Source organism: Neodiprion lecontei, chromosome 3, assembly GCF_021901455.1.
Source record: "Neodiprion lecontei isolate iyNeoLeco1 chromosome 3, iyNeoLeco1.1, whole genome shotgun sequence".
NCBI lineage: Eukaryota > Metazoa > Arthropoda > Insecta > Hymenoptera > Diprionidae > Neodiprion > Neodiprion lecontei.
Genome location: NC_060262.1, coordinates 32,921,121 through 32,935,271, shown reverse-complemented (window position 1 = coordinate 32,935,271; position 14,151 = coordinate 32,921,121). Strand labels below are relative to the sequence as shown.

Genomic DNA, 14,151 nt, shown 5'->3' with positions numbered 1-14,151 from the left:
TAACACCAGAGTGTTAGGCCAGCTGACAATATTATACATTGGAATTTAGAAACTACACCACTCTCTTCTATCCCACTCCTCTTCTCTTACTCGCTCAGTCTTTCACCATATTTTGTAAGTGGGCGCGTGGAAGGCGAATGGGAAAACGTATAGAATGAAAAGCAGTTGTAATTTCGTGAAATTTTCAATGCGCTGTTTTGAGTCGAAGAACTCAACGTATTCATCTTCGCTATCAAAGAAATAGACTCGCATATTTTTTATTGCAGTAATTTTTTACTGCTGGACTTAAAACGAGCAATTAAATTTTGAAATGATATCGGGAAAAATGCTCGTGAGGTGAAAATAATCTATGCATGTCGCTACAAGACCATTAAATTTAATAGAGTTCTTCGAGCAAGAGTCGTAATACGTAAACGTGTCCATTGCAGGTGCCCTATACTGCAGTTTCTTCGAAAAATAATAAAACTTTAATTGTTTGAAACTCGTGAGAAACTTTTTCAAACAGATAATATTGTATTTGAGACTATCTGACCTTGTGGTCGTGTACCAAGATCGTTCAAATTTGTTATACAGCATGTACTAACAACGATCATTATAATAATACTGAGATCCAATAGTTACAATGACGTAGCGGGCGATAACTATGAAAATAATATTGCCGAGACTATGTTCACTTCCCCAATTATTGATGTAGTAACTGACAACAAGTACCGAAACGTTCTAGCCAGAAGAAATTCAAAACAAAACCGCCATGTGTATAACATGGGCCAGAATAGATAAACCGAGAATTGTATGCACACACACGAAGGTAACAAATCGTGAACCTGCGTTCCGACTTTCTTCTCTGCGTCTATTTATACAGATAATAATTGACTTTTACAATGCATTTCATGAATCATATTACGACGAGGAAGAGTTTTAAAAATGATCAGATGCATTGTTTATACTCCGTTTCTTTGTTGCCAAGAATTTACCGATATCCACCGCGTTATAAGTTGTAGATGGATTAAATATTGACAAGAGAGGTGAACTTGAGCCCACTCTTGAATTTCAAAATATATGAGGCTCATGACCATATACATTTCTCAGTTCAAGTATCGGGTTGGACTTGTGTACGTAACTCCGTAAAAAATTTCTAATTCTTATAACTATATACAGAAATAATTTTATCCGTACGAAGACTTTGTAGCGCAGATAGTCGAGAATCATGAAGAAGACTTTGCTCTGCAAGCTGTCGTTTCTCTGAAATTCACAATCGTAAATTACGCTCGTAAATAACAGCCAAATTAAGTAGTCTGAAAACAATAATAAACTCCGCCGCGATAAGAATGCTGTCAAAACGATGCGGTTATGAATATTTTTTGTGTTCGCGTAACATGTACCGCGATTCTTGGCGAGAAATTAGGTACGTCTTAGGGTAGTCTTCATTTAGGGTGTTGACGAATTCGTCGAGATTGCCTTGTATGATGCATTTTTCTTCGGATAGTAGCAGTAACGCCCACCAAGACTTCGCACTTACAGATTTTTTGAAACCTCAGTACTCTTACAATAAAATATATACTGAGAAAAAAAGTTTTTCCCATGTCATATTCAAAAGAAACTTCGATCACAAAGCGGACTATCATAGAGTTGAGGTAAAATTGGTAAAAAATTAGGCAATTGTCTTTGCATTATTTTTTGAAGTTGATTTGGGAGGTGGGGCGGACAAAATTAGTCGACACCCTGAATAAGGACCACCCTGCTTTGTACCAAAATCCCATTTCGAAAACCGAATTAATCTTCAGACTTATGTATATCTCGAGTCGATCAGTCTAGCTCCGAGGTCAATTCTCTTTCGTCAAGTGTACCACCATACACGTGCATATTGCCCCGACCCGTCGCCTATGTGCCAAGAGTCTAGAAATCACCCGTAGATTACGAATCTATCAATTTATCGCTTCCAATGAGCGGTTTAGAAAATGAAAGCGACAGAAAAAATACTTTTGCCGGGCAAAGCAGTTTCTATGACAATTTCTGCATACACGTCAAAGAGACGCGAAGTGTGATTAAACGGGCGCGATCTTTGAACTTGAGCCTGCAATGCGAACGTGGCTACTGTAAAAAAGGAATCATGCAGGCGTTGCAACCATGCACTTAAATCCGTTAGACAATGCCATTATCTAAAACCAACAATAAGGAGACTAACTGGTAGTCATGAGACTGGCAGAACTGCAATGCTGGTTCGTGCCTGATTTCCAGTTTCTGCTTCACTGATTACTACCCTCGCATAACCTGAACAGCCTCGGTGTTCCGGATCAAACTGGATATTGGTTCGCAGGTTAAATGTTTCGCAAAATGCTGCAGCGCATAATTACACAGGTGCAACTGTCGATACAGAATGTCATGAATTCGACTTATCGCGTACGTAAACCAAACGCGTTGTACGCACTCTAACGCTTTCGCAATTCTCAACACCTACTTATATCCTTGCGTGACATACTGCGTAATCCGTGCAGAAGAAGACACTTTCTCAACGCCCAGCTTTTTCTTACAAGAAATTTTTACTTTTAATCAACTATCGAATAGGTTTTCTGTTAGTCGATACCGCAGGTGGGTACTAACTGCTGACAATGAGTAATGAACACCCGGGACGAGTGACAATGTTCAGCACATTTTTTTTGTCACGTTCAAGGTTCACTCGAAGTTAGTATGCCTGCAAGTGGAATAACGTATGGCAAGTTAAATTCAACCAATTGCAAAATATTTACACACGAGTTAACAAAACCACAAAATCGAAGAGAAAACGGCAAAACATTATTCATTATCATTTTTGCAACTGCGTATTATATGTGTAGTGTATTACATACAGCGATATCGCGAGGGCTTGGCACTTTCGTTTATTCTGATTGGTTATCGCTTGGACTTCGGTAACGTGGATTATTTTATTACATGAATTTAATCAACGGCCACACTCTAGCCAGAGATTTGCCTGCACGCAGTATTGTGGTCCACGATGATTTTGCACTTTTGTTTCGGATTTACTGTTATTGCTTATGATTTGGAGTAAATAACCAATCCGCGTGTTAAAAATCTCTCGGAATTTCCGAACAACGATAGACTCATTTCTGACCGGATTACGCCGTGGCAAACTAATCCATTCGCTGACCAATGAAGTTGTTCGATGTGAAAACGGAAGCTAGAATCAGTCGACGGCATTTAGTTCGACAAATCTTATGAAAGCTTGATTAGGCCGGTATAACGATCCATTTAACAACTAAAAAGAATCATGCGTTCCATTGACATCATTTTTTTCGACAACTGCTATTTACTACATTGCGCAAGACTTTCGACCCAAACTTCCCTGCCAAGCGACAACGATCTCCAAAAAGGCCAGACAGGGTGATTCAAGTCGCGATAACTGAAATAATCTATCGAGAGGTCAGCGGAATATCACTGCTCCGACATTATCCTGCAAGATATTCAACCCTTCGGCAACTCCAGGGTCTAGACTACCACAGGGCAGCCACTAGGGTCAAGAAGATCTCGGCCGGGTCATTTGATTAAGCGATATCTTTAGGTAGCGGCCCTTAGACGGAGCCTTCAAAATATGTGCACATTACGAAAGACGTAACGAGTGGTGTTTCATCTGCTCCATTAGCGGGAGACTTTTGTGAAAACCCAATCATACAAAGACGAGAGATTCCCACATCTGGATGTACTAATTTAGATTTCATTCTACGTATGTAATTCTTAATTACGCGCGAAGTCTCATCAAAGTCTGCCTGACAAAAAGAACTGGCAATCTTCGCTCTGTTTACAAATAGATAGCCTCGTTAGGTTTGGTACATTTTACGATTCACGGTCCACGTGTCACACGGGAATCGCTTCGAGACAGATTATGCAAACGTTCGTTCTTTCGTCATTTAGGTGAGTATCGTATAAACTCGAATAGGTCTCTTGGTACAGCGTGCATCTTACGGTACGGTCGTTTAAAATTTTGTTACATTCATTCTCATTATTAGTATGCATGGAAATTGGAGGAAATTTTAAAGAATACTAATTGTTGATACCAATTGTATTGTATTCCCAGTCAAAAATTCTTACGACGCTATTGGTGAATGAGATCGTATATCGAATGAGTGATTGACTCCAGAAATACTGGAATTTATTCATTAAAATGGTGGAAAAACGCTTTCTTCAGTTCACATCTTGGGTTAAATATCTAACTTCCGATGAATTCAAAGAGCATTGAGCATATTGCATCATTATATTCATATTTTTCCGGAGGAAAAAACCTCCGATTTACGTAGAACTGAAAAGATGGAAATACATTCAAACTACTGAAGATGTAGATAGTCGGCATATGCACGTCAACAACTTTTATCATACCGAAGAAAAAATAATAAAATAAAAGAATAAGCCACTGAAAAAGTAGTGTATACAAATTGCTGGCTTTGTCAATATTATTTCGACGCTGTGATTTAGTCAACAAAACTTTGTGCGCTCATAATTATTATGAACTATAATTACAAACTTGCGATAATAATAACACGACATCTGTACAACGATTTCAGTACGGAGTAGGTAAATTGTCCATTATTACATCGCGCGTACATGCGCCGATTTTTATGTCAGGAACGGAAACCGCCGGTAAGCCGGTTTAAACCGATTCAAAGTCTGCTATCACTCGAAACAGAGCTGTGAGTTATACGTATACTATACATCAGCACTGCCTACGCATTCGTATTTTTTTCCCGCTAGACTGGCGCGTTGCAGCTTTAAATGCCTCCGCGTACGCATGCGTATGTACACGTATAATTATGCAAAGCGTAGTGGCACAAGAATGGCAAAGGCTATCGACTCATGCGAATTATAATTGGATTGTGAATTGCGGATCGCAGTTCGTGGACCGTGAATCACGGACTATTGGACTGACCCGAAATCAAGTTATTTCAAAACAATGTGATCCGAGATTAAAATTATCCAAAGCTGTTGCCAACACATTAACCGAAGTGTAAGCTTGTTGCATTATTACATCGACAAATGGATTCAACAATCTTTGAATACAACTCTTCCCGACGCCACTAAGCCCGTGATCATAATAAGCGAAACAAACATATTTGGAAAAAAATATTATGAAATTGTCGCTTATCAAACGGCCTATTTAACGTTATACGCATTCCTTGCGTACACGCGGTCTCGAATCATCAGAATTCAGGTATGAAATCACATACCGTAGCTACTGCTGGCACTAATCTACATACGAGTATAGTGAGTACACACGACAGCTGTATGTACAGAGATGCATATTGCGTTACGGCTTCACTTGCGAAAGATAGTCTCTGGTAACAACGAGGGGAATGTCGAAGGCTTGTCTCTGAGTAAGATACAAGCGGGTAACGTGTCGTTAAAGGTCTCCAGCTGTTATCGCGAATATTTTTATTTACTTACGATTAATGCGAAAACTCAGGGCTTGAGAGGAAAGGGGCAAGGGGGAATGATTCGCGGGGGTCGTGCCTCTTCGTCGTGGCAACAACACGAAGTTGATCTTTGCGCAAACCCACAGCTGATATTGCTTCGCCTGTGTGTGACTCTCTACTGTAAATGCATGTAATATAATATGCCAGCCAAGGTTGATTTTCACCAACGAACTATTTTCCTTTACTTGTATATTATGGTTTCCAAAATTCGACGGAAACGTCGGTATAATTGTGTCAAAATGAATTTACCAATTTGTGAGCAGAGGTCCGAAAGACTCTAATCTGGATTTAAATCCCTGAGATTTACTCTCTAGTTACACTGCAGCTATTAATTCTGTCACTCAAGGTACGACAAAGAATATTTAGAGACTTATTACGGGAATTCAGGAGCTCGACCAAAATGGTTACGGGATCTTGCAAAAAATATATTTCAAGACAATAATAGTGTGTAAAGGAATTCGATCAAAGTATTACGCAGAGGGACGTCTTCGTAATCGTTAAAATTCAACCAAGCTTCGGATCGTCGCTCGTGTCTAACGTTTATGCCGTATATTATAGGTTTCTATTTGCGTGCAATTTACGCTTCGTTGTAAACTTACAATTAGCGCACGAATGCAAACCAGTGGTCCCGCTTCGACATACTGTATATTATTTATTATCACCAAGATATGTTTGCGGAGCGAGTCGAGCCCCCAACTGACGTCACATTGACTGACGCCGACAGTCGCAATAAGATAAAATTTGCTCTATCTCTCTTTATTTCTCTCGTGTTGTATGCAAGAGGTTAAGTGAGTGTTTTTTTTACTGAGAATTACGATTTTGCTACTGATTGGCAATTATATTGCCAATCTTCACCGCAATTATACTCATCATGTGTGGTTCAGCAATGTTGCAGTAAATAAGGATGATGCAATTTGAATGACGAATGTCATCTATGCATACGATGTCACGCGAACCGATCGCGAAAAGTTCACACTATGATTAGAGTCACGCTAGGTTTTTTTTTTTTTTTCATTCCAAACAGCACGTATAATTCAAGAAATTCGAAAATGCGACTGTCCAGATATTTCACAGATGTAAGAGTTTGAAAAATGAACAATTCGAAGACGAAATTTTGAATATCTCAAACGTGTAAAACTTGAGAGGTATATTGATAGAGAAATTGTTGGAATCCATCATTGACTGTCACAAAGGTAGTAAACATTTCAAACTCAGAGATAAAAAAATACATAGAAACAACTCCAAATAGTTTGAATATTTTTAGACATACCATTGACAGAACTGGTAGAGTTGCGTAAGTCGACTTTGTCCCCATCCCCTTCCGCACACTTTAAAGCACAGGGTTACGAGGTTTGCAGTTACGATCTTGAGTCCAATAGACTGGGGGAGACCTCTGTCTAGACACAGAGAACCATGGAGAAGTCTTTGGTCAGGACAGCTGCTGCAATATCGACAACTTACGATTGTTGTGAGACAATCCTGGCAATTTTACCAGCATTAGAATTTCAGAGAAATGTAAATACCTTTTGCCGCTTCTCTGGCCGACTGATAACGTAGATGCTGTATTTGAGAGAGGAATACATATACTTAACGCACGCGGATGTCACTGGTAAAAATTTATACTCGCACTACTGACTTGTGCACATTTATCGAGTCACTGGCAATTTTACAATCATTAAAAGTAGTTTATCTTAGAAGTCAAGCATTCTAAAGTTCGAAACTCCAATAATCTAAAGGTGGAAAGTTGAAAGTGTGCATTAGCGATAATGCGGAACGTACAGACGTGTCTGATCGAGTGTGATGGGGAGAAGCAAGGCTTTTATTTACTTCCTTTCAGCTCAGAAGCGACTACCTCGCAAGTCATTATTATTACAAATTGAAAAATATTTTTTATCATATCGAAAAACACACGTCAAAAGAAAATGAAAATAATACATTCGCGACACAGGACATATTTTTACATTGTACAAACGTCAAGTTCTTACGTTGAGTAAACGCGGGAATGTAAATTGTTGCCCTACGTGAAAACAAAAGAACGTGGGAGTTATGTCGAGAATATTTCGAAGAATGCAATTATTTCGCATTGTCTCACTATCTTCCACAAAATTTCGTATTATCCAAACGTCGACGACGCATCTATGCAAAAAAATGTAAATGCACCGACGCACAAAAGTTCACTTGGAGTACACGAAAGTCATTACTTGCAGGTTTTCAAGATTCTGTATTGAAATGGAGCAAAACTAATTGATTTTACTTAAAAAACATTTCCTCTCCACGCAGGGTGCATAGATCAAACATGTATCAGTTCGATTTCACTCACCGAAATAAAGAAAGAAATTTGATAAGTACCAACGACAAGACAGAGATTAACGAAATCGTGACTTTTGCTACATCGCGCCGTTTAGGAATATCCGAGCGCTACCTAATCGTGGAAATTGTCCGCGGTATCGAATTTTCGAAAATATACTCACGATCATACCTCGGTAGAGAATACTATCGTTTTCCTGGAGTTTTATACAATTTGCCGCGAAATATGCACGGGGCCCCGCGAAAGATAGGGTCTTCCCTGGGGAGGCGCGCGGGATCAGCTGTTCGGTGACAGTTTGCCAGCCGCGGTGGGAGACGGTGTGGTACAAGAAAGTCAACATGGCCGCTTGCTAAGCACAAATCGTACGTCGCAAACAAAGAAACGGCGCAGTTCACGGAAAAATTACGGCCGCGTTGTGTGGTTTTAGTTGATTTTCTGTGACTGATAGGCTTGGGAGTATATCGTAGGATGCTGGAGCTTGAGGTGGTACCCGAGAGGTCTCTCGGTTGTGAGCAGTGGGAATTTATTTTAGGCAAGTGACGAAACATTCGTAAATTCTCTCGGTATATTACGTAGAATTTTGCTGAAAACGATATTCCGCTTGAGGGTTAAAATTTTCACAACGCAATCGCGTCATGTTTTCATTGATTTTCAACAGTTGTCATCGCCCCAATCGCAACCCTCGTGACTTCTATAATTCATTATTACAGGTTTAGTTGTGGTAAACAATTATATTTTGACAATCATTGCACGTAAACAAACTCCTATCCGTGTGTACGTAAACATCAACTCCATTACATAATTCGAATGTTTATTTTCTGCTTTTTTTTATTTTCATTTATACCTGTCTCACGCCAAATTTTCCAACATTGTTATAACAAAGGAGTATAGCCGTTTCAATATGCAGGGCTAGCTCATTTCTTCACGGGTTATTAAATACGAGCCGCGATTGTTTTCAAGGTTCTCGACACTTTTACTTTTATCCATCTTTTCACATACATACGCGTTAACGTGCTTCTAGTTGCAGCTAAACTACATAATTGTAATTACCGTACGAAAGTTATTGTTAATGTAAATAATTTCTACTCTCGTTTTTTTCTCATTCGTCTTCTTTCTTCAACAGGAATGCATTTCTCTCAATCTGTAGCAATAATACAATCACAAGTGGGCATTATAAGGGGAGTACAAGTTCTTTACAGTGATACTGTAAGTATTTCAAATCCACTATCACTATCAGTAAATAGTAATAATGGCAGAATGCCACAGTCACGGAGTGTAAACAGTGGGATGGGCTTTTGTAGTCTCCACTAGTGACATCTGTAGTCGAACTTCATACCTACAGATCCAAAACATTTGAGGGTGGGGATAACGCGTAAAATTTTATAAATACAAACAGAATACGTAACATATGCTATTTCGATTTGAAAACTATGCTAATCGAATATATAAAGTACGGTATCTCATATTATGCAGAATTTTGGCTTCTACGCAATAAGAGATTTGAAATCAAATTTTTGCTCTGCAAAGTTCACCTTCTGAAAAATGAAAAGGCGGAATTTATACTTCTGATATTATTTAGATTTTTTTTTCATATCTTCATTGCTGAATTAATTCTAGACGAATCAATTCGTGATTTACAAAACAAATAGCCAAATCTGCAGTAAATTGATTGTACTTGAAAAAATTTACTGCCAAAATTGTATTTTAACAGAACAGATATGAAAGAAGAAAATTGTAATAATTCAGCTGAGATTTCTGTAGTTAATATTCTGAGGTTTTAGATAACCATTATTTGTATAACTGCTATATTATAGAAATCGTCAGACGAATTTGAATTAAAATTTTGCATGAAAACGTTTATATTATTCCTATGAGTGGAATGATTGAATAAAAACAAAAATTTGTTTGTTCTCAATAAAAACTATTCAGTCCATGTACCAACTTTTGAATTAACGAAGCTTGAATCATTGTTTAAGAATCAGAGAGTCGATGTAAGATAAAGTGACGTTTCTTTTTTTCAGAATCCATTAGAAGTAGACTTAGTAATAAATTTACCACATGACGGGGTACGACTTATATTCGATCCAGTCGCGCAGAGGTTGAAAATTATAGAAATATATAATATGAAGCTAGTTAAACTTAAATATTGTGGTCTGCCTTTCAATTCACCAGAGGTACTTCCATCTATTGAACAAATAGAACATTCGTTTGGGGCTACTCATCCTGGCGTCTATGACAGTGACAAACAGGTACAATTGAGATTATGCAGTGTAAGATATTTTAGATTCATCAAATATAACATCTGATATTCAATTACTTATTTGTTTTATAACTGTACTTCTTCAAGAATAACTTGATTTGCTGCTTGTATGAACGATCAGATAATCTTTTTAACGCTTATCACTTGTTTATAATAATAGTAATAAACTTTTCCTGTTTCAGGTGTTCGTTCTGAATTTCAGAGGACTGTCGTTCTACTTCCCAATAGATTCTAAATTTCAACCAGGCTATGCACATGGCTTGGGATCCTTACGATTCTCTAACGGAGCTTCACCACTGGTGGCTAAAACTGCTATTTATGTTGGAAATAATGTTGCTACTGGAACTGCTGGCGGAGGAGAAGAACATAGTCCCAAAACATCTCCTCCACCTTTACCACTCGTTCGTATATCCATTTTCCTCTTAATTTATTCAAATTTCATTTGTAAATTGTAAGAATTTGCAAAGTAAATCGGTAATAATTGTCTAACTACAATTCTATAATTAGCTGATGTTCGGCAATAAAACTTTGCTTTAAGGGCGTAACGGTAAAAAAAATTGGGCACTTCCAAGATTACACTAACATCAGAGTTGAGTTACATCTACGGAATGGAATCTACATTACGGAAAATGGATTTTTTTATTTTGTTACTCATATCTACCACTGAATGTTGCACAACGATCAATAATAGAGTTATGTCACGTTTACAACCAGTGGATTTTAGAAGATAACAAATATTATCACGAAATAACGCATAACTTTTAAGAATAAGCTTATTTTTATTAGGTCTGCTACCATAACAACTTGTATTTGGACAAGGCAGAAGTAATTAGAGATAAAATTCGTACCCGTGGTTTGAAATTGCATCTCTTCACGGAGGGAGGCTCAGCAACAAGGGTTCTATTGGAGCCTAAAAAACATCGTTTTACCAAAGAGGTAAGAATCGCAAGATACCTTTGTTTCAAAATTCGAATATTAAAATGTATAACATACTGCCAGCAGAAATCATTTCTCTTTTTTGTACGACCATCTACTAAATTAGAAGTCCCTTCAATTTCTACAATTTTATAAATTGTAACTGTGATCAAATGACTGCTGAACCTTTTCAAAGCATATGAAACCTTGATTATAATCATAAAACATATTGTTGATGCTACTTCCTTGAATTTCTCAATAAGTAAAGATAAATAACAAATGAACTACTTATATATGGATTTTGCAAATGTGACTTAAGGTATGGTTCGGGGATTCGTGTGAAGATGTGTTGAGTGCTCTTGGGGCGCCTTCTAGAGTATTTTTCAAAGCAGAGGACAAAATGAGAATCCACAGTCCCCATGCGCATAAGCGGGACAAAACCAGGCGTTCAGATTTCTTTTACAATTACTTTACCCTTGGACTGGTAAGACTTGATTCCATATAGTTATCGCATTGAACACTTTTTTCATTTCTATTGGTTTTAAAAGAAATACCGACATGCACTCTAATTAGAATTTTTCTTAAGATGGAATTCATGCCTTATTGGCGAAACAATGCAAATAATCCTTCTTTGCCTGAAAGATCATCTGAAATCCCACGAGACATCAATGTGTCAATTTATTTGATAATCTTATGTTAGCCAAATTCTTTAACTACACAACAATACCTGTATTGACAACTAGTTGATTTTTATGTTAAATATACTAACATAATATTATAATCCTACGTATTTTTGATCTATCGATTTTTTTCTTGCTCACAAACACTATATCAGAGTTTTACGTATTTTAAAATATCTCATTTTACTTTGAGAAAAAAGGTATCGCAAGAGATGTTACTTCACAAAGGCATCGTACTCAACCGTAACGATCCTCAAATCAATTATTCGGTGACGTTTTCTGAAAAGAGCTGTTTGTAATAAATTTTCATTTGTTAATCAGGACGTATTGTTCGATGCCAAGACGCAGTGGGTAAAAAAATTTGTACTGCACACAAATTATCCAGGGCATTATAATTTCAATATGTACCATCGTTGTGAATTCACTTTGAATCTACCACCGGAAACAATTGGCGCATCCGATTCTGGAAAACTCATTGACGTTTCTCCATCCCCAGTAACAGTGAGTCATGATTGTATTATAATCAAGCAAGCCTGATAAGATTTGCTACCGAAATGGATATACAACATGATATACATATTACTTGTGCGTTACAGATCACTGCCTACACTAAATGGGACAGAGTAAGCGAGCAGTTGAAGGCTAGTGCGCGACCCGTTGTATTAAATCGCGCATCTTCGACCAACACTACAAATCCATTTGGATGCACGTTTTGCTATGGCGTTCGCGATGTGATCGTAGAAGTAATGGCTAATCAACATATTGCCAGTGTTACGTTATATGAGACGGCGTGACCCATGTAAACAAAACTGCTTGTAAAACTCTTTGCCACTTCTCCTTTACGAGAGCAAGAAATATGATAAATTTAACAAAATAATGGTAATGATAATAATAACAACAACAACCAACAACAACAACTATAATAATAATAATAATAATAATGATAATAATAATAGTAATAGTAATAATAATAACAGCAACAACAACAATAATAATAATTCATTTAAGTCTACGTGAGTAAGTGATATTTTATGTGAAAAAATGATTAAAAAAAAAAAACAATAAGGGAAAGTGATAATCTCTAATTGAGAAGGGTTAATTTTGCAGATCTGTAATGCAGCGCAAAATATGACATGAAAAACAGCAGATGAGCAGAGTTCTCGACCTGAAGCCTTATTAATGAAAATGAGGAAACATTTCGAGTTTTTTGGGATCATTACCGTTTGAAATTACTCACTCTCCTAACATAAACATCACTCTGCTAATTTTTCACTTGCCTAAACTCAAAGTTGATATAGGACCATTCATTCATAGATTACGAACTCTATTTTATGTACTACGTAGAATAGATAGACTAATCTATAAGTGGATCTCCTAGCCTGATACAAAAATGTTATATACAATGGAAGTGAAAACATTGAAAAAGTAATATTATCGCATGCGTACATAAATATACATACACACAATTTACTGTGTAAATGTGTATATATGTTTAACGCTCCAGTAAATTTATATTAAATTCAAACTCAATAGACAGTGTTTCGGCCAATAGTCAGTGGAACTTTCCTCGGTGCTGTTAATGGCTGTTTTACGTTTACTCAAATAATTTTGTAACCCTGGAGGAGCTAGCTAGAAGCCAGGGCTTAAAAATACAATTCTCTGATCGTGGTTCCCGATTTCTATCTCCAATACGGTGACATTGTTTATCCATATCAATACTTACAATGCCTGGTATCGATTCTACATAATAGTTTTTAATCATAGTACAATACTTTCATATTAGGCTTAATGGCCATAATTATCAATATGAATTATAATACTTATGGTAGTGGATTACGTCATGTAAATCAAAACCCTGTGTCTCCCCGCACTCAGGCCTTTGCCCTCTTGTTCACCCCAAAAAAAGCATAAAAATATTAAGTAATAAAAATTTGCGTAGATAGTAATTATATAGTTAAAAGAATTTATGCAAATAATTATAAATGATAATTAATTGTAACGTGTAATGTTAATATTTAATTTTCATAACTCAATTTTTCTAACGTGTAGTTTAAGAAAAAGAGATGAAGATTAAAAAAATGATGAAAAAAATAATTGTAGCAATGCTAGAGTGCCGCAAGTGACGCAGCTTTGTGATGAAATTTAGTTTACACAGATTTAGTTAATAATTTCTAATTCCTAATCAATTATATGATTGAATAATTGTGAGATTTTTCAAAGAAAATAATTTCTCGTAGTCAAGCGAATATTATTACCAATCATCTTTTAAAATCATGTTCTCATTATCTAAGTACTACAGGTACTCTGACGTTGAAAAAAAAACCTTTTCCTTACGAATGGATACCAATACTTACTAAATATTTTTCTAGTACAACAAAAATCGTTATATAATTAAATTTGGGGAAAAAATCAGGAATAACAGATATTAACAGTTTCATCACAATATCACGCAAACATTTATAACTTATCACAACCCATTATATTGTTAGCTGTGTTTCGTTAGTGGTAGACATTTGCTTCGTTAGCTGA

The 14,151-nt window shown here is 36.7% G+C and overlaps 1 protein-coding gene across 2 annotated transcripts; it reads left to right on the top strand.

Annotated features, from left to right (window-relative positions):
* The first annotated feature begins 8,086 nt into the window (after positions 1-8,086).
* LOC107226704 (PHAF1 protein CG7083) lies at positions 8,087-12,724 on the top strand. Of its 2 annotated transcripts, none has more exons than XM_046735345.1 (8): positions 8,087-8,299; positions 8,891-8,973; positions 9,789-10,037; positions 10,210-10,428; positions 10,814-10,963; positions 11,262-11,426; positions 11,944-12,123; positions 12,219-12,724. In XM_046735345.1, exons 1-8 carry the CDS (start codon positions 8,236-8,238, stop codon positions 12,414-12,416), a joined length of 1,308 nt encoding a protein of 435 aa, XP_046591301.1. In that variant the 5' UTR covers positions 8,087-8,235; the 3' UTR covers positions 12,417-12,724. The 2 variants fall into 2 exon arrangements, with proteins under 2 accessions (XP_046591301.1, XP_015523093.2); XM_015667607.2 differs by having other exon boundaries at positions 8,088-8,299; positions 9,789-10,016.
* The last annotated feature ends 1,427 nt before the right edge of the window (positions 12,725-14,151 follow it).